Source organism: Lissotriton vulgaris, chromosome 4_1 (genome assembly GCF_964263255.1).
Source record: "Lissotriton vulgaris chromosome 4_1, aLisVul1.2, whole genome shotgun sequence".
Lineage (NCBI taxonomy): Eukaryota > Metazoa > Chordata > Amphibia > Caudata > Salamandridae > Lissotriton > Lissotriton vulgaris.
In genome coordinates, this window is record NC_141691.1 from 1,679,798,897 (window position 1) to 1,679,820,309 (window position 21,413).

Consider the following 21,413-nt stretch of genomic DNA (forward strand, 5'->3'; position numbering starts at 1 on the left):
TACAACATAAAGCCGTCCAATTGGAGGCACATTAATTCTGAGAGGAGGAAGCCAAGTTGGGGTGAGAAGAGAAATGTTATGTTGTGTTGAGTTTTTCTTTCTTCTCTTTCCTTTTCCTTGTTCTCCCACTTGAAAGACTATTGATGCGATCCTCGCCGGCCTTGAGATGTAGGCGAACGTATTTACAAAAAAAAAAAAAAAGAGTTGAACATACATTTGTCTGTAGGGATCCTGAGATGCCCTTTTCGATGCATTAACCACATGGTCTGATCCTTTTGTCCCAAGTAACTCTCCAAGTTAGGAGTGCAACAAGAGTACAATCAATACAATATTCAATTATTTTTATTACTTGTATTTACTGTATCCAGTTCTGCAAGTGGACTTTGGTTTTAAGGCCAAATATATATATACATTTCGTTGTTCATAAATGAAAAGAGATCCTAGAATGAAAGAAATCCATGATTGTTCAGAATTGCCATGATGAATTGTGGGGATCATTTAACGCCAAGAGAGTGGAGCAACCCTGTAGCTTCCTTTATTACCTACAATAAATGATAAAAGAAATGTTATGCAGCACTACTGTAAAATGAAGCATAGGCATGGTAAATACATTCATTCACCTAAACACTTACACACTGTGCTGCTGAATGTGTGTGCTATTCTACTAGATCGGTGTTCCTCAAACTATGGAGCACCCATTGGAGGGTCACAAGCTGATTTTGGTGGGTCCTGAAAGTCCAAGCAATAAATAAAGATGTCTTTAAATTCTATATTTATCTTGCCACATTTGTGGCACTTCAAAGACAGGGGTCAAAGTTCAGGCTGTGTCTTCTGCAACTTATATTTTTTAACAAGGGGACTGGTGTTTACAAACTCCGCTTAATTTGCAGGCAGAAAAAAGAAAATTAAAGTGAACAATCTTGCTGGGGTATATGAAGTGTGAAAGAAAGACTGTAGGATGTCATGCTTTCCTAACACGTAACATGTAAGCAGAACAAAATGTAAATACCGTTATAGAACTGTACACACTGAGCAGTTAGGAAAACAAAAATGAAGCATTTTTTCGTGATTTTGAATTGTGATGGAAACAAAGGTTTTAAAAGAATCATGACAATCAAGCACAAATAATAACTATTCACTGAAACCCAATTTCCATACATTATCATGTGTCAGTAAGTAGTTTATTATGCATAGTTATTAAATACTGTAGCATACATTAGCTCATTTTAAAAGAAACCGCCACAACATTATTCCTAAAAAAACAACCAAAACATTAAAATAAGTTTTGAACATTTGCAATAATTATATGGATACTGTTTTCTTCCCCAGCTTTACACAGTCTACACTGGACATTTTTAGTATTCCTGAAGCCAGGTCACTGCTTGAGCAAGCCCAGGGAGAAGGCCAAAATGGTGCTTCATAAAGGATTCTTTTAACTGCCTAGACCACCTGGTTTCTAGGTAGAGATGGGTTTTAGAATTGTTTTATTAATTTAGGATCATTCAAGCATGAGATCTGGCTGAGAGGGCTTTTTGTCTATTAACACAGATATTTTTTTAATCGCACTGTTGCTCGCTCACTTGAAAGGCTCTAAAGGCAGAGACCTTCCCCATTGAGATCGAGTGGCCAGGTCGTAGATTGTCAGGTTGTGATACTGCTGGGATTGCTCATTTATGCTTGTTTGAACTTCTTCCCAGAGAGCTTGGCACAGACGGTTTGTGGTTAGTGTCTTTATTCTTCGCCAGACTTCAATATAAACTTGTTTCCTTGTGGTTGCTTGGTTTAGTAAACACAACTAAAGTCTTATTTGGGCCGTTGAAGCATTATGAGAGAGACGGAAGAGCGATCTATATACCCTTAGCTGATGATCATATTTGAAATTGCTGTGTCTCTACTTTGTAGTGCCTCGCTCCCATAGTTGAAACTTGATGATAGTTTTGATGCTACTACCTTTAGCAGGGGCAATTAGTTTGGGCCATCTAGCGATCTCTGCAAGGAGTAGATTATTGCCCTTCCTCTGTAGGTCCAACCAAGGCTGGGAGGGGGGCATGAGCCTGTTCTTGGTTGGCTGAGTCCCCCCATCTTCAAGATGGTGTGGACTGAGAGTTGTGCTTCACCTCGCCTCCCCCACCTGTTTGGTAGAGTTGGCAGAGGTGGGCACTCCTCTCTTCCTCACTTGTTTTTCCCGCCGATTCTCCCGCCCAAAGTGGGGGTCAAAAACAGTGGGGACCAGTTGCTGAGAGCAGCAAGTGGCCTGGGGAAGCTCAAAAAGGCAGCAAGCCTTTGAAGCTTCCCCTTCACGAACCCTGCCCATCTTGGGGGAGGAGGCTTGGCACCTCGTACCAGGATGTGCATTGTTTCAGGCCCCAGTGAGCAGCAGGCTCTCGACCCAGGGGTCCAGAAAGATGTCTGGTGGTGGCAGCTGAAAGCAGCCACTCAGCCTGGATACTAGTGGTAGGTTAGTTTTCAGGGGGCATCTCTAAGACACCCTCTGTGTGCATTTTTCATTAAATCCCACACTGGCATCAGTGTTGGTTTAATGTGCTGAGAAGTTGGATACCAAACTTCTCAGTTTTCAGCGTAGCCATTATGGTGCTGTGGAGTTCATAATGAAAAACTCCCAGCACCATATACTCTTAGTGGCAGCACTGTATTTACAATGGCTAAGAATGGACGTAGACACTGTAGGGATACCGTGCTCATGCACCTGTACCCTCACCACTGGTATTATGCACCCAGCTAGAGGGTGGCTGATCTATGACGGGGCAGTGGGCTGTAGGCATGGAAAAAAGAATATCAGAGAAGCATCTAAGCTTATTGTAGGTCCTTCAACACAAATATGGGAGATTAATATCTGGAAAGGTAACCACAGATCTTCTACCTTGGTATGATGAAATAATAAAAAAGGTAGTCGCCTGCCTAAAAACAGAAGTGACGGCTTTCAAAACTACTCAAAGCAAAATTAAGCCCATGAAGCAGGCCAGGAATGGCTGGTTTGATAAACAATGTAGAATTTTGAAACATAATATTCTGAGGCTTGAAAGACATACAAGCTATTCAAGACATATAATTGGGGTACTGCTCCATTTTAGTTTAAAGAAACATTTTTAAAATCTGGTTGCTAGGAAGAAGCGGGAATCAAATGCAAAATGTTGGGAAGTAATGATAGAGACCATAGAGAGTAAAAATAGAAGGACATTTTAGAGTGGGATAGGAAATTTCCATGGACTATCATAACGGTCGGTGGGTGAGGCAGCTTAAGTATAATTGAATTTCCTTCTGCTCACTCCTTTAACATCCCAAAAAGTATTTTTGAAAAGACCTTACCACTTACATCCATCAGATTTATTTGCCTGTAGTTTTCTGGGAGGGCATACTCGCCTTTCTGTATATAGATTTAATTTCAGCTCTCTTCCAACTATCTGGAAATCTTCCTTAAAGAGAATTTCCTAGAAGAGGATATGAAACAAGCTGGTCCACTATGCAGTGTTTGTTTTTAGTGTTAACACCAGTAGATTATCAGGCCCTGGGGCCCTTGTGAGTTTCAGCATTTCAATTGTTTTCGCGATTGTTAACTCAGTGAATCTGTCCTTTGTCTCCTCCTTAATAAGGAATCTTATAGGGCGCTGAATAGATGCAGTATCATTAATATAGGCCTCCTCCAGGAATTGTACCACAAGAACAGGGTGGGTTTAAGGAGGGCCACTCGACGAATGATCACTGTTTTAGTTTATGGGCCATTGCTAAGAAATCTTCATCACAACATATGCTGGTAGCCAGACCGCACAAACTGAGCAAACATAGTGACCAAGTGAAAAATAAAAGAAAGTGTTGAGTGCAGCAACTGAATGATGACGCTCTCCTGTAAACGTAAATTAAAGTTGATGATTCAGTGACACTTACCCCAACACTACAAAGTCAATGTCACTGCCGCCCTCTTCGCACGTTACACACATGGCTGGTGGCAGCACATTGCTGACTCAGGGTCCCCCAGCTCTCCTCTGTAAACGTCAACCATCCTGGTACTTATTGTGGCGTGCAAGCAAGCACCCATCATTCTTCACCGAGGACCTGTGTAGCGCTTGGCTGCATTCCGAGAGGAGAGGAGCGACACGACCAGCACGGCTCAATTCCTGGCTTTGCTGCACTGGTCTGGACTCAGACTACAGTGCAGATTGGCAAGGCTGCTAATGCACCTGGCACCACTCTGCGGCGGCAGAGGTCCCGGGGGTCAGTGGCGGGTGAACGTCTGCCCATCTCCAAATGATTACACCACTGTAGCCTAGCCACATGGCACAACGTGGTGCAAGCTTCAACGGTGGGCTCCTGGCTGTGCTAGCTCAAGCTGTCACATTTGAATGTATTGCGGCTGCCTGCTCGCACTGCAGGTGGCCAGGCCCGCAACCTATAGGTGTTTACATCACAGTAACCTGGCTGTTTGGGCTGTTGCAATTCCAATTGGGCAACTGATTGTAACTGACTCCTAATGGGTGTTGGGAGAAACAGAACACATTATAGAAAACATAGGGTGGCCAACCGTAAATTTCACGGACCGTCTGTCATTTTGGTGTCCTTTCCGTTATCCTTAATTATTCCTTTTACGGATGCCTTTTGTCTGTAATTTAGGGTATTAATTATAGCAAACAGTGCTGTTCACCTGCAAGAAGCCCCAAGAGTTTAAAATTTCTTGGGGCCAGTTTGCACTTCTCTTCCGAATAGGGTTACCAACCGGCAGGGTGCAAATTCAGGACGGTCAGTGTAAAAATTCAGGACAAAGGGTCAAAATTCAGGACAAAAATTCAGGACAGAAGGTCAAAATTCAGGACAAAAATTTGGGACAAAACATACGTTTTACAGACTTATAAGAGGAGGTGGCACAATAATATATAAGTAAATAGACAACCAAAATAAATACAAGTCAAAATAAGTTTATATAAGGTTGACCGAATCGTGCACCTCACAGTTTTTAGGTCTCGCCTGTCGATGCGCATGCGCATCGAGCAAGCGAGACTATGGGGGCTTATCCACTCTTTATCCAACTTGCAAGGAATCGTGGCGATTCCTTGCAGTGCCCGTGACTTTTAAGCTCAATGCGCATGCGCATTGAGCTTAAAAGCGCTTGCACATGCCCCCAGCCGCCTGCCTTGCCTACTCTCCCGCCCCCTCACTTCTTGATTGCACGGCCGCTAGGCCGTGCCTCCCCTACTCTCCTCCTCCTACTCTCCTCCCCTCGCCGTCTGTTCCCGCACTCCTCCCACACCCCGCTCCGCCCCCTGCCTGCCATGTTGCGTCGCATTTCTCCTCCCCCCTCCCCACAGCTCCCCTACTCTCCTCCTCCTACTCTCCTCCCCTTGCCGTCTGTTCCCGCACTCCTCCCACACCCCCGCTCCGCCCCCTCCCCTGCCTGCCATGTCGCGTCGCATTTCTCCTCCCCCCTCCCCACAGCAATGCCCTCCATTTTGACTCGCTGCCTCCTCCTTGTTACTAACTTGAGTCCTTGTTACTTTGGCCTGTCGTAATGTATCCGAAAAGACACGCCCCACAGTGGAGGTAGAGAATGTTTGACCCTGAACACCCTTAGAGGCTACTTGAGTTGGCAAGTGGCACGTTATCAGTTGGGTGAGTTTCGGAAGGGTTGGCAGCACCTTGATAGTTAGCAGCTGTGTGTGGAAGTCACTGCTATCTGTGTACACACAAACGCTCACATCCGTGAACTCTCGCACGCTTTTCTGTGTCTTTTTGGCGAGCCCGACTAGCCTCTTTGCATACTCCCTGACCTGTGATTTGAACAACTTCACGGACAAATTACAAACTAATGTAGAGTATTTGAATTTCACGTGATTGTTAAGTAGAGAATGTTTTCGTTTTCTCTGTATCATTAAACACTCCATAGACTCGCAGAGTGAATGGAAACTTGTAAGCCGCTCTGTGTAAACCGAGATGCAGCTTTGAAAATCCACAAGGCTGTTCGGCTCGTCCTGAGTTCGCTGAAGCATGTTTGTGACTCATACGCAGTTGCTGTCTGGGTGTGTCGAGTATTTCTATCCCCCCAAGGAACACCCGTGCAACCGATCTACAGGAACCGATGATCTGTTCCGCCTTTAAAAACGAGTAAAAGAAACCGTTGCTACTTGGTGGTCGCATTTTCTAGGACAACCCTCCTTTCTCTTGAAGGGGTGCATGCTGCTTGAGCAGTAATAATAGTAGTAGCTTCAGAGAGGGACTTCGGCCAATCGAAGTGAGCACTACGGGAAAACTGAGGCGCTGTCTACATTGAGGCACTCTACACTCCTTGAGGCCGCTCTACACTCCTCGAGGCACACTGCACATCGAGGCACACTGTAAACTTATTTTAAGTCTGTTACGTTATTTTAAAAAAATGTAGTAGATTTTGTTAGAATTACATTTTAATTGTGATCAAAACGCACAGAGCAAAAACTGCAGCTTTCTTTGTGTATTGTAGTGGGAGATTGTGAACATTGAGGAGCAGCCATATCGTTCATCTTTGGGCAGAAATGAGTTTTCTTGGTGACTGAGGTTTGCTTTTGTGCCCTGGAGACTGAGTAGCAGTGAATATTTATTAGCTTCTTCTGATGAGTAAAATCGTTGTTTCCATCGACGCGTTTCACAAGTTTGCATGCAAGGAATGTTTTTTTTAAGTGATATTTAAGTGCCAACTCTTATTTCCCACCTTTGCAGTATGAGTTAGAGCTTTTAGAAATGTTTATGGCTTTTTTTATTTGTAATTCTTTAGCATTGGCTACAGGAAACAAAAATGCTAAAGATTTTAAAAAAAAACCCATAAACAATTCTAAAAGCACTAACTCTAATGATGCGAGACCTATTGCATTTCCAATGCTTGTTTAGTATGCGCGCAACTTTGCAAAGCAACATCGGGCCCTTTCTGCAATCAAGATTTGTGCTAGTAACAATAAACATTTATAAATAGTATTTTTTTATTTGTATGTTAAAATCTGTCTTTTAAATGTACAGTGAAAACGGTGTTAGTTATTTTATTTTTATTTTCTCCAGCATGGCGCAAGACAAAAGCAGAATGCTTTGCCCTAGTCCCATGCAGGAGAAGGTACCCCACATGCTGTCACTACAATTGGGCCCATTGTCATTCTAAAGTGCTATTCAGCTGCAGTCTCAGAATGACAATGGGCCACTGTACAGTCTACGAGGGAGGTCCTGGAGGGGCCTTTGCAGGCAGCCTCTTCAGTTTAAAAGATAACTGCGAGAGGCCCAGAGTGAAATCTTTTTAACTCACGGGGCCTCTCATATGGGAAACAGCATTCCTTACTGAGATTTCCCATTTCATTTTTAGTATGATGTCTGTAAGGCGTCCCTAATGTGGGATCCCCAAATTATGAACGCCTTGTGGACATCATATCAAAATGACGGACGGTCCGTGAAATTTACGGACGGTTGGTCACCCTACTTCCGAACTCCACAGGATGCAGCAGCACCTCCCGACCTCACACAGGCTGTGGACAGGCCCATTGTCATTCTGATCGAGGCTGATTATCACCTTTAGAATGACAATGGGCCATCTGTGTTTAACATAACATGTGGCAAGTGAGTGCCTTGGAGGCAAGTGACTCAGTTGGAGTCCGTAGATCGCAATGACTGATTGAAGAGAAGCTTTCCCCATTCAGCATACAGAGGGTAACTTGCGGCCTTTTGCCGTGTTAGACCTGACATCATTGGCTTGAGTCTCTCCTCCATTTTTTTCTGTTTGCCTCCTCTGTTTACGATATTTTTGCTGGTATATTGCTTTGGGCACTGTGCCACTACTGATCAGTGCCACAGTGCAAGTGCTCCCTATGTAAAATTGCTGTATTGATTGAATTCCATGTTTGGCATTATTTGGTTTACTGTCAGTCCCTAGTCTAGTGCACCAGGAGTGCCAGGGCTTGTAAATACAAATGCTGCTCGTGGGCTTGCAGCACGTGTTGTGCCACCCACAAGAGCGGCCTAGTAAAAGTATGTCTAAAGGTCTGCCATTGCTAGACCTATGTGCAGTCTGGTACTGTCGCGCTGACTGCGCAAGTACACCTACTTGCCAGTCCCTAAACCTTCCCTTAACTGCATGTTAGTCATCCCTATGGTAGGCCCAAGGGCAGGGTGCGTTGTAATTATAAGGTAGGACAAGCCTGACCAAGTTGGCATGTCCTAATAGTGAATTACAGCCATATTCGTTTTTCACTATTGTAAGGTAACCTGCTCTCCATTAGTTAGAATGGGTCGCCAGGATTATTAATGCTATAATCCTAGCTGGCTGGGGGAGCATGGTGCAATGTCGAGTTTGGTATCCCTGAACTCGGGGTTTAATAACGCATCCGTTTGTGTGGATGGTTTTTGGACTCTGGGTTTGAAAATAGCACTTTTAGAACGTGGCTATTTTCTTGTCTAACTATTTCTGGTTTCTGCTGGTTTGGTGTGTGTGTGACAGGTTATCTAAGTGTGTGATCCCCTTGCCCTGACTAGAGGAGGTGAGTCCCTATTAGTCAGAAGTGTATACCTCTGCCAACTAGAGACAGCCAAGTCTAACATGCAGTTTGCTAATGGTGTTCATTCATAGCCCAACGTAAATAAATCACAGTATCCTAAATATCATTATACTACCCACATCTGACCAAAGCAAATCTCGTTTGCCCAAGTGCTGACAAAATACTTCTGCATGACACTATTGGATCACGTCGCATTTTCAGTTCGTATTTATTTTTTGCTAAAGTATTAATTATAGCAGGAGCAGCGACCAGGCAGGAGGAGTGATCGGGCAAGTGCAGTGACCAGGCAGGAGGGGTAATAGGGCATTAGCAGGAGCCGTGAAAGGGCAGGAGAACTTCGCATTTTCAGTTCGTATTTATTTTTTGCTAAAGTATTAATTATAGCAGGAGCAGTGACCGGGCAAGAGCAGTGACCAGGCAAGAGCAGTGACCGAGCAAGAGCAGTGACCGAGCAAGAGCAGTAATGGGATAGGAGCAGTGACTGGGTAGGAGAAGTGATGTGGCAGGAGCGGTGACCAGGTGTGAGCAGGAGCGGTGACTGGTCAGGAGCAGAGACTGGGCAGGAGCAGTGACTGGGCAGGAGCAGTGACTAGGCAGGAGCAGTGACCGGGCAGGAGCTGTGAACGGGAACGAGCAGTGAACAGGCAGGAGCAGTGAACAGGCAGGAACAGTGAACGGGTTACTAGCAGTGAGCGGGCAGGAGAAGTGACTGAGCAGTGATGGGACAGGAGCAGTCGACGGGCAGGAGCAGTCGACAGGCAGGAGCAGTCGACAGGCAGGAGCAGTCGACAGGCAGGAGCAGTGACCAGGCAGGAGCAGTGACCAGGCAGGAGCAGTGACTAGGAAAGAGCAGTGACGGGAGAGGAGCAGTGATAGGGCAGGAGCAGTGATAGGGCAGGAGCAGTGACTGGGCACGAGAGTTGACGGGGCAGGAGAAGTTATGTGGCAAGAGCGGTGTCTGGGCATGAGCAGGAGCGGTGACCAGGCAGCAGCAGTGACTGGGAAAGAGCAGTGATCGGGCAAGAGCAGTGACCAGGCAAAAGCAGTGACCGGGCAGGAGCAGTGACCGGGCAGGAGCAGTGACCGGGCAGGAGCAATAAAATGGCAGGAGCAATGACAGGGCAGGAGGAATGACAGGGCAGGAGGAATGACCGGGCAGTAGCGGTCACAAGGCATGAGCAGGAGCAGTGAAAGGGCAGGAGCAGTGAAAGGGCAGGAGCAGTTAAAGGGTAGGAGCAGTGAAAGGGTAGGAGCAGTGACGGCCCGGGAGCAGTGACGGGATAGGAGCTGTGACAGGGCAGGAGCAGTGACATGGTAGGAGAAGTGATGTGGCAGGAGCGGTGACCGGGCATGAGCAGGAGCAGTGACCGGGTGTGAGCAGTGAATGGGCAGGAGCAGTGAACGGGTAGAAGCAGTGACCGGACAGGAGCAGTAAACGGACATGAGCAGTGAATGGACAGGAGCAGTGAACGGGTAGAAGCAGTGAACAGGTAGATGCAGTGACTGGGCAGGAGCAGTGAATGGACAGAAGTGACTGGGCAGGAGCAGTGATTGGACAGGAGCAGTCAACGGCAGGTCAGTGACTGGGCAGGAGCAGTAACCAGGCAGGAGCAGTAACCAGGCAGGAGCAGTAACCAGCAGGAGCAGTAACCAGCAGGAGCAGTGAAAGGGTAGAAGCAGTGATGGGACACGAGCAGTAAATGGGCAGGAGCAGGGAACAGGCAGGAGCAGTGAACGAGCAGGAGCAGTGAATGGGCAGGAGCAGTGAACAGGTAGAAGCAGTGAACTGGTAGAAGCAGTGAACGGGTAGAAGCAGTGAACAGGTAGAAGCAGTGACTGGGCAGGAGCAGTGAATGTAGAGAAGTGACTGGGCAGGAGCAGTGAATGGACAGAAGCAGTCAACGGCAGGTCAGTGACTGGGCAGGAGCAGTAACCAAGCAGGAGCAGTAACCAGGCTGGAGCAGTAACCAGCAGGATCAGTAACCAGCAGGAGCAGCGAACGGGCAAGAGAAGTGACTGGGCAGGAGAAGTTACGAGACAGGAGCAGTCGACGGGCAGGAGCAGTGACCAGGCAGGAGCAGTGACCAGGCAGGAGCTGTCAACGGGCTGGTCAGTGACCTGGTAGGAGAAGTAACTGGTGAAGAGAAGTGACTGGTGAGGAGAAGTGACAGGACAGGAGCAGTCGAGGGGCAGGTCAGTGACCGGGTAGGGGAAGTGACCGGCAGGAGAAGTGACGGGGCACTATGGCACTGCTATCCTCATCATAGTTTGAGGAGGAGAGATGCACCTCTTTTAAGCTAAGCAACGTCAGAGAAAGCACAGAGATTGCAGAGGCTCTTTTGGACACCCACAAAGCTGATTTTGGTTTCCCCATTATGCCCCGCAAACTATTCATGTTTATTGCTTGAATTCAGAGAGGCCCGTGAATGCTTGAGCTGAAGCCCTAAACACACATTAGAGACAGAAATGAACAAATGAACCAGGGGAACCTGCCAACCATTATAAAGAAGCTGCAAAACACAACCACTGGACATTGCTTTTGTTTCCACACCAGCCTGCAGCACATGGGGATCGTTTAATGATTTCTGCCTTTTGTGGGATACTTCAGAGCCGGGTGGGATCAGCGTGAGCAATGACAGTTCGCTAGACCAAGATTTCAGAGCAGTTGAAGACACTGTGCCAGTGTGGGCAGAATCTTGGGGGCCTCGAGCTGCAGTACCTCAGGATGTAAAACAGGTGAATGCAAGCAAACATCCAAAGCACAAAGAACTTTAGAAGGGTGCCTGTGATGCTGCACAAATATTTTCATCTACTCATTCTTTACCCGTGCTGGCCACATAAGAAAACAAATTTACTGGAGATGGCAAAAGTACAAAGCCTTGCAAGAGAAGCACTCAAAAAGCAGCATACGCTTTAGTACACCAGTGGTATTTTGTAATAGAACCGTAACCCCTTGGCTACGGGGCACATTCCCCTGCTGTGCTGGGGGGCGTGCACAGCGCCCCGGTGCTCATGACGAGCTTGAGCCACGGTTCTCATGTGCTCATGACGAGCTGAGCTCGTCACGACCACGCCCGTTTAATGGAACGCTCAGCACAGCAGTGGAATTAGCCCCGCGTGTAAGCTTTCCAACGGTCATGACGAGCTGAGCTCGTCATGAGCACATGGGAACCGTGGCTCATGACGAGCTGAGCTCGTCATGAGCATGGGAGGGGTTAAGCAAAGCAAGGTTAGTCCACACAGACCCACATTCCTGGTCCACAAGGGGTACAAAGGCTGGCCCCCACCCCAGACTTTCCCAAAGATATTACCCGATGCATGAACTATGAACCAGGACCATGAACTGTAAACAAAATATCAGGCTGGACAACCCAGTGCAGTTACCATATAAATAGATTATGATTATATGAAATACCACAAAGATACTTGCACTGTTGCTCAAAGCTGCGCCCAGACTGGAAAACCGTCAAGTACAAGATTGTTTCAACCTAATATCAACCTATTTTGACTTGTACTTGTGTTTTTTGTCTTTTCACTTACTTATATGCTATTGCATGACCTCCGCTGATGTGTCTGTAAAATGTATCTTTTGTCCAGAATTTTTGTCCTGAATTTGGACCCTTTGTCCTGAAGTTTTACACTCACCATCCTGAATTTGCACTTATGCCAGTTGGTCACCCTAAAACAGCAGAGCCCAAAGCGAGCTGAACAAGCCCCCAAGATTAGCTTGCTGCAAACAACGCGTTCGCGCGCTGTCAGCTAAGAGATTTGCTAAGTGTTGTGCTAATTAGCAGCACTCTAGCCACTTGCAGAGGAGGCGCAATATATGCGTGACAATGCATTCCAGTGCTGGGATGCGTATCACCTCACTGAAATACGTTAGTCTAATGCCTGATACTTGGCAGGGCTGCAGGCATACTGTTGTAACTTACAGAGGCAGGTAGAAGTTTGGAAGTAGTTTATTGGCAGGAGACAGCTTATACAACCACCAACAACAAGTACTCAGTCTAACTGTACATCTCTAGTATATGGAATGTTGAGGTAAGAAAGAACCATAACAATTCTAATGGAACATGGAAAGGTAGGATGCTACACACCTTCCCCCCTAAAAAAACAAAAAAAAAACCAAAAAAACAAGAAATGAAAGAAAGAAAAAGAGAAAGAAAAACAAACAAAAAAAAACTCAATGAAAATAGTCACGCAACTTTACAGGAGAGTGTTTAACACGGACACTTTTCCTTAAAACAAAATCATTGGAAGAAACAGCATTCTGTATGATAACATTGTCACTATTTACATTGTCTACCCCACTAGATGGTTCCCCATCCTGATTGCAATTATCAAGCATGGGAATAGGGCTGTCCAAATTATGACTCTCACATCCAAAAGTGTCTAACAGGGGTGAATAAGAGTCATCATTTTGTTCAACAGGACCATTAGGTTTAGAGACAGAATGATCATCGGTGGGGAGACAACTGGGAGGTAATTTTGTGCTCGAATTCAACTCTTTACATAAAGAAATCCTCCTAAAGTTCCATATTTTGCCCCCATCAACTCTTACAGCTTTGGAGAAAACTTCAGTAATCCTGCAAGGATCAGACCACTTATGCCATCTGTTACCGAAAACCCTACCAAACTTGACACGCACAAAATCACCAATTTTGACCTTGCTGCAACTACTTTTAGATGACAAAAAATTAGTCTTTATTTTTTCTTGGTATTTCAAAACTCTATCCTTAACCTTATCAGGATCCAAAGAGGATTCACATGGCAGCTTAACCTTCATCCACCAGGGAAGCAGTTTGGATCCAGGTTTCCTACCTCTAAGTAGTTCAAACGGAGATAAACCAGTAACAGAATTGGGAGAAGTGCGATATGAGAGTAACATTGCACGCAAAGTTTTCCTCCAATCTAAATTACTTTTGATAGCCAACTGTATAGACTCTTTGATGACTCGATTGAAGCGTTCTGTTTGACCATTGGCCTGGGGATTGTAATTAGACACTCTTTTGTGCACAATGCCACACCTCTGAAGAAAAGATGAAAATTCTTCACTAACAAATTGTGGACCATTGTCCGACACAATCTCTGCTGGAATGCCTTCCCTGCAAAAGACTTCATCTAGAAATTGAATCACCTGAGTGGAGCCAATCTTGTCAACAATTTTTAATTCCGGCCACTTTGAATAATAGTCAATTAGAACCAACCCAAACACATTTTTGTGAGTGGATAAATCAAGAGGACCGACTATGTCAATGCCTACCTTCTTCCAGGGACAAGAAACAAATCCGATGGGAGAAACATCCACAGCTAAAGGTTTGACAGTTTTGTCGCTTTTAGCACAAGGAGAGCATGAACTAACCCATTTATCGACCATTTTATCTATACCGGGCCACCAGTAAAATTCACGAATGCGTCTTTTGGTGCTTGACATGCCCATATGGCCTTCATGAGCCATAGAAATGATTTTTCCTCTCAATGAAACAGGAGGAACTATTTTATCGCATCAAATTATGAAACCATGATCAAACATAAGCTCATCTTTTACTTTGAAGAAAGAGAGGATATCACCAGACAAATTACGTTCCTGGGGCCAACCATACTGTAAATACCTTGTTACCAAAGGCAGGCTAGAATCATTCGCCATAGCTCCCGTCCAATCAGTTTCAGAAATGCTATCAGAAGAACCTACAGCACTGCAATCGTTAACATCATCAATGTTAAAAACAACATCGGAATCATATTTTAATTCGCCAGAGCAAATGGAGTTGACCAATGGCAACCTGGACATGCAATCAGCGTGAACATTTAAACGACCGGGGACATACTCAACCACACATTGGAACTCTTGTAACTTTGCTGCTAAGCGTGCTAAACGTGCAGTTAAAGTTCTACCACCACCAGCTGCTAACATGTTAATCAAAGGTTTATGATCAGTTCTTAGACGAAATCTAGTTCCCCAGAGAAACTGTCTAAAGTGCTCGGAGGCCCAAGTACACGCTAATAACTCTTTCTCAAAGGTAGAATAGTTGTACTCAGCTCCCCGCAAAGTCCTTGAAGCATAAGAGACTACATATTCCTCTCCATTGTCTTTCTGCATTAACACAGCGCCCAAACCTACGTTGCTTGCATCGACACACACTATACATTCATTTCCAAGATTAAATGGCCTCAAGAAAGGAGCATTGGTAATTTCCTGTTTTAGTAAATCAAATGAATGCTGTTGATCATTGTTCCAAGAAAATTTGATATCTTTTTTTAATAACAGCCTAAGAGGGTGTACTTTAGAGGCATAATCTTGAACAAATTTGCTGTAAAATTCGGTGAGACCCAAAAATGAAACAAGTTGTTCCTTATTCGAAGGTGCTGGTGCTTTAGATATACTTTTGATGTGATTGAGTTTAGGTTTAATGCCCAAAGAAGAAATTTCATGACCAAGGTATTCAACTTTACTCTGTATAAATTTGCATTTGGACAATTTCAATGTCAAACCCTTTTCTTGAACACTCTTTAGGACCTTTACCAAGTTTCTATCATGGTCCTCAAAATCTTTCCCATGTACTAAGATATCATCCTGGAAGGCGATCGCTCCCTCACAACCTTCTAATACAGTTTTCATGAGCCGTTGGAACACAGATGCTGCACTGGCTAGACCAAAAGGCATTTGACAATATTGGAACATGCCTTCAGGTGTAATGAATGTGGTCAGAAATTTTGATTCTTCGTGCAAAACCACCTGATGATAGGCGCTGGTTAAATCAAGTGTGGAAAAAACACACGCGCCTGAAAGAGTGGAGAATAGTTCATGTATATGAGGTAAAGGATGTCTATCAATCCAAATCTCCTTGTTTAGACTGCGGAGGTCTACACATAGACGAAGTTCGCCATTACTTTTAAGCGATAAAACTACCGGCGAAACACAAGGAGATGACTCAACGGGTTCAATTATCTTTTTGGCAACAAGATCCAACAAGATCACTTTCAATTTGTCGCGATAGGCCAAAGGTACATTTCTGACCTTATGTCGAATGGGAATGCCTGACTCTTTAAGGACAATACAGTGTTTAAAATTAGCAAAAAACCCCAAATTATCATTAAAAATAGAGGAAAATTCATTCTTCAATCGAGCAACAAAATCATTCTCAGGTGGAACTACATAAACAGGGGCAGAGGCATTGGGGTCAAGTTTAATCCCTAAACCATGTTGGTGAGGCCAACACAAGATAGATGCGCCCTTAGCGGCAACATAAACCTTTCCTCTAATAGTTCTATCTTTGAATTTAATGTCAGCCAACATGTAACCCTCAAGATCAATTTTCTTTCCAGTATATCCCCCAGGATGTGTATCAGGAGGTAACAACTTCGTTGTGCTCCAATATCTGTCAAAAATATTTCTGCCTATGATGGTGTACCAGGCACAAGAATCAATAAGCATGGATATTTCTTCTCCATTAATGGAAATAATATCACTAGGAAAACCCTTACATTCAGTATCACCCACACATAACATAGTGTTAATTTCAGATGGTTGTTCAAGATCATCACATTCGTCATAAGGCAAATAATTTACTTTCTGTGGAGACTTACACTTTTTGTTAAAATGACCCGGTTTTTTACATTTAATGCATATTTTGTTCAATGCAGGACAACCCCTATAGTTTCCTACATGGTCATTAGCTCCACATCTATAACATATAATTTGAGACTTCCTATTAAAAAATCTGTTATCTTTCCCAAAGTTTTCTTTTCTAGGAGGAAAAAATGTAGGTTTCCTATAATTGGAAGGATTCTTTACTAATGAAACCTCAGGAATTATTACTTTACTTTTTACATCTTGACCTCTTATTTCATTCACGAACAACTCGGATTGTTCAATGCCCTTGGCAATGTTTAACACAGCACTAAGGGAGGATTCAGTGCCCATCCACAACCGTTCTTGTATCTTTTTACTCTTAGTGCGCATCATGATTTGATCTCTCAAGACTTGTTCAAAATTTATAGTCTCGAAAGAACAAGAACCAGCTAATGTGCGCAAAGCAGCAACATAACTTTCAATGGATTCATCATCTTTTTGTACCCTGGAGTAAAATTTTAATCTTTCCATGACAATATTGATTTTTCTTCCAAAACGGATGCTAAGTTGCTTAATAACAATTTCAAAAATATTTAAATCACCAGAACCTACATTCTCAACAGGAGGCAAATTTTCTAATTCTTTAAGTCCTGCACCACCTAAACAGTTCTTTAATAAAGCAAGCTTTCTTTTTGGAGAACAACCATCCTCCTCCACTACGTCTACATATGCTAAAAATGTTGGAAACCAAAGATCCCATTCTACCTTGGGATCACCAGCTGAGGGTAAAAAATGTGCAGGTGAGGTAATATTATTAGACATTTTTTTAAAAGTACATGAGTAAAATAAAGAACAGAAAACAATAAAAGTAGTCACCGTTGTCTAGACCATAGGTAAAGTCTAATGTAGATCGAAGATGCTAATTGTTTTGGTATTCTTTTTAAAAAAAAAAAAAAAATTGTTTGCCCAAAACGAGTTTTCTGAAGAAAACGATGTTCCAAGTTCTACTTGTGGAGAAATACAGTGGAAAAACGCTCTAATCTTGATGTCCGATTACAAAGTGCACTCTTGCGCGGACTTCCGACCTTTAGCGCTCTTGCGCGGACTTCCGACCTTTACTAGAGAAGGTTGCTATGGATACAAAGATTTGAAGATGGCCGCTGGAACGCAAACGTCAGATTATGCGTGAGAACATAGCCAATGACGATTGCGCTACGTGATGACACAGTAAGTTGAGTAGTGGAACAGTGAGAAGAGCGGAAATCCAGGCGCGCTGAACAACGAGCTCCAAGCTCGAGGCTGAAGACACGAGCTGAATGACTTCAGTAAGTTTTTAAAAGATGCATATTAGGATTGACACTCTAAATAGTTATCAAAAATGTGTGAAAAAGTCGGAAAAATCGAGATTGCGACGCAGTTTCACACGAAGGGACAGAAATGTCAACACCAAGTTTTAAACGCTTCAAATGTAAGATTGCGAGTGAAACACAGGTAATTAAACTGCCGCAGGTGCAATCAGGGCATGTAAAATAACAGAAAGCTGCCGCTGGTGCTATCAATTTACACAGAGAAAAAAAAAAAAAATAAGTACCTTCAATTGTCCTTAATTTACACGGTGAACGCTGTCTCCAAACTTCATTTCAAGAGAAAAAAAAAAAAATCTTGAAGGAGTGGATTCTTTACTTTTTTTTGCTTCTCTTGCTTCTATATCCCGATCGTCGCCAAGATTATGTTGTAACTTACAGAGGCAGGTAGAAGTTTGGAAGTAGTTTATTGGCAGGAGACAGCTTATACAACCACCAACAACAAGTACTCAGTCTAACTGTACATCTCTAGTATATGGAATGTTGAGGTAAGAAAGAACCATAACAATTCTAATGGAACATGGAAAGGTAGGATGCTACACATACCTGACAATAGACATCTGTCTTTGAATGAACAGCTAATGTGAAATGATAAAAACACAGTTTACAGGCATCTTTATTACTCATTTACCGAACTCCAGCATTGTTATTTTCGGGTGCTGCATCACCCCGGAGCCCAGACATCTCTTTTTAGTGCCCATTATAACAGTTTCATCCAAACATGAGAAGCATTCACATATATAAATGTATGGACAAGAACATTACCGTTACATGTGTATGAACAATAAAAAGTTTCCAATAAAGGTATAAATGTCCCCTCTGTAGCATGATTGTAAATAAGGGCCACATTAAATTGCTTTTATGTTTTTTAAGTTTCAACAGAATATTCAAGAGATTTTGTACCTCCTTGTCCTCGTCTGTGCGAGCAGTGACTTGCTTGGCTTTGAGTAACCACGTGATTGCTTTTTCTTTATTCTTTAACTTCAGAAAGGTCTTTCCTAAAAACAGCAGGTTTTTGCTATAAAAGTCTGGAGAAACTGCGAAAACACGAAAAGAGAAGGAGGTGAACATTGCATGGGCTAGGTCACTTTGCAACAAGCACCCCTTAAATGTTCAATCACTGTACAAAGTATTTAAATCGGTCACATTTACACCACATTTAAGTTTTGAGCAATAATAAGTGGGGACGCAATCTGCTGAGTAGTGTCTGGCGCCGGGATACAGTAGTTGGGAAGACAGATGTGAAAGAAAAGAGAATGTTGCTAGAAGATACACAGTTCTGTCTGGTCGAATTCACAAGATGAAAGCACATTGCTTCCTAAATGGCCCCATTGCCCTCTGCCGTTCTCGTCCTATTCCTTTAAGTATGAGGAGACAACAGCTACTCCAGTGCCAAAGCAGAAATCCTCCCTTGGGGTACGAACACATAGCCTCATCATCCCAGAACTGCTCTTTTATTATGGTGCACCAACTGGTGTGTGGAAGACTACGCTTCCCCTTTTACTCATGTCCATATGTGAGAACCGCATGCCACATTTGAGACCACACTTGTGACCACTCTAGGAAGTGTTTGTATCCAACAATAAGACCTCAGACTGCCCTGCAGACTGGGCTATCCACACACAATGCCAAACCAAATTGGATTTAACACTTAAGAGACAGTTCTGTATTCTTGATAACAAAGTAATCACAGTAAATCAGACGAGTATAAAAACGAAAGAGTTAATAAGCACCGCACATGACCAGTATCTGTTGAGCAAGTAACATGGGTATTTATTTATTGGTGGAGATTGTCGCATTTACAACATATATAGCGATGCCTCGTGGTTTATAAGTACATTGGTGGGCATGATGAGGTAGACAACACAGATGTAACATATGTTTTGTGGGATATAGCAAGAAAACAACAAGGGCACCCAACGAGTCAGCACAGGACCTCGGGTAACATAGTTTTCATCTAACAACAGTGGTCCCATGCATAGATAGGTATCAAATGAGATGAATATAGACACAATGGAACTATATTGATTGGCGTGATTTGTCCAGCCGGACAGTGATCACAGAATTATTTTACTATTAAATAAATTCAACAAGAAAATGTCAGGTTCCAGCCGAGGCGCCTGCCTAAAGTATAGGAAATGGACAAAACAACAACAGAGGACTACGGGTCCCACAATGCTTAGCGGAAGGAGGAGGTGATTTAAGAGACACGTGTACAGGAAGCAGTGCGCGTAATTTTGACTATTCAAAAAACACCCGCCGGTCGGTGAGGAGCCGCCGACTTCTGGACACTGGAGTTTCTTGGGAGAGAAAGAAAGGAGATTAACGCTGCATTTCCTGATTCCGCTCGCTACAGCGGTGAGCACACTGAGAGGTCGGGAACAGCGTGAGCTCGTCACAGAGATCTCATCTCCAGGTAATGAGAGAGAGCGGCTGCTCTACTCTCGGGGACTTTGTTGCTGGTAATTGCTTTGTGTGGTCGGCTGTGAGATCCCAGCGGCTGCGTGGGGTCCGTAGCTGGAACTGGTGAGACGGAGCAAAAAGTAACGGACCTTTAGGAATACTCCGTGAATCCTGAACGGAGTGGTCAGGAGAGGACCTTGATATACTGTGTTAAACCGGTCAGTGCTGAAGCGTGTTGATCCCCGGGTGAGGAGGAGCGCTTGGATTGAGCCACTGACTATTAACCCTGGGAATGCGTGTTGATCCCCAGAGAGGGGGAGCGCCGACGTAATTCTTTACTCAAACGGGAACCGGGAGTTTCATTTTCATTTGGATGCTCATGCAACAAGGAATTTACATTGTGGTTGTGAGTTTGTAAAATACTGTAGAGCTCTTAAGCTCCATAAACATTAAGGAGGGATAAACAATGGGACTGATGACGTAATCAGCAATCAGCAGGGTTTGGTTTATATACACGGATGTGTTGGTTTTTGGAGGTTTATGTGCAGAGGATCTGCAGTTAAGGTACTAGGTTTTAGCGAGACATAATGAGTGTAGTCATATTAGGTCGACTGTGGCATGATTGTTAATGTGTGTTTGTTTATGTCTTACAGATCCTTTGTCCCTGCTGTCCCCTATCCCGTCCTTTGTCCCCTGTCCGATCTGACCGCAACTCAGTGTTATTCAAAGTGAGTTCGGAACGATCGGGAAGCGGAACCCTTATAGCAACATCCCGATCCTGAGGAGCAAAGAGGAGCATAACAGAATTACGCGCCTACAAATAATCGCTCCTCCTGGTTGGGTGGTGTTCATAATGGCGACGCTTGAGGAGGTCCTGCAGGCCTTAGATTTAATGCAACAGGAACTGACGGCTTCTAGATTAGAGACCGCTGCATTACGTGAGAGGGTGGATAGACCCACACGTAACCCATTTGATGCTAGTTCTGCGGCCTTACCCCCCATACAAGTTTCAGTGGCACCCCCAATCCCGCTAGCGACACCTGAGAGGTACACGGGGGATCCCCATAAGGTACAGGTGTTTATCACACAGTTATTGATGCACTTCTCATGCCGGCCGTCCTCATTTCCAACCAATCACTCCAGGGTGGCCTTTGCCATCTCCTACCTTAGCGGAGATGCAGCTAACTGGGCGGTCCCACTAGTGAGAAACAATGATACCGTGTTGTCGGATTGGGACGCGTTTAGAACAGCATTTGAAGGCGTGTTCGATAGGAGAACTACCTCCTTCAGTGCGGACAAAGAACTGTTGTCCTTGCGTCAAGGGAGGGGGGATTTGGTCACGTATCTGACTCATTTTAACCGTCTGGTCGCTGAGGCAGCTTGGCCAGAAGAAAAGCGTATGTCGCTCTTTTATCAGGGCCTATGTTGTGAACTAAAGGACGTGATAGCCAGAATAGATCCGCAACCCCGAACGTGCGCGGACTTAGTTAGTTTAGCGCTGCGCCTAGACGGGCGAATTCACGATAGAGGCATGGATAGGACGGTAAAGAAAGAGACTGC

At 44.3% G+C, this 21,413-nt stretch overlaps 1 protein-coding gene across 2 annotated transcripts in view; it reads right to left on the minus strand.

Annotated features, from left to right (window-relative positions):
- Positions 1 to 324: 324 nt before the first annotated feature.
- The window catches only part of LOC147724402 (regulator of microtubule dynamics protein 1-like), a 363,899-nt gene continuing 342,810 nt past the window's right edge, over positions 325 to 21,413 (minus strand). For both annotated transcript variants that reach the window (XM_086965961.1, XM_086965963.1), the window contains exons 9-10: positions 18,354 to 18,487; positions 325 to 542 (exon numbers count right to left, since the gene is read on the minus strand). In XM_086965961.1, the coding sequence (XP_086822087.1) occupies positions 495 to 542; positions 18,354 to 18,487 (182 nt within the window). In that variant the 3' untranslated portion in view covers positions 325 to 494. The remainder of the gene's footprint in view (positions 543 to 18,353; positions 18,488 to 21,413) is intronic.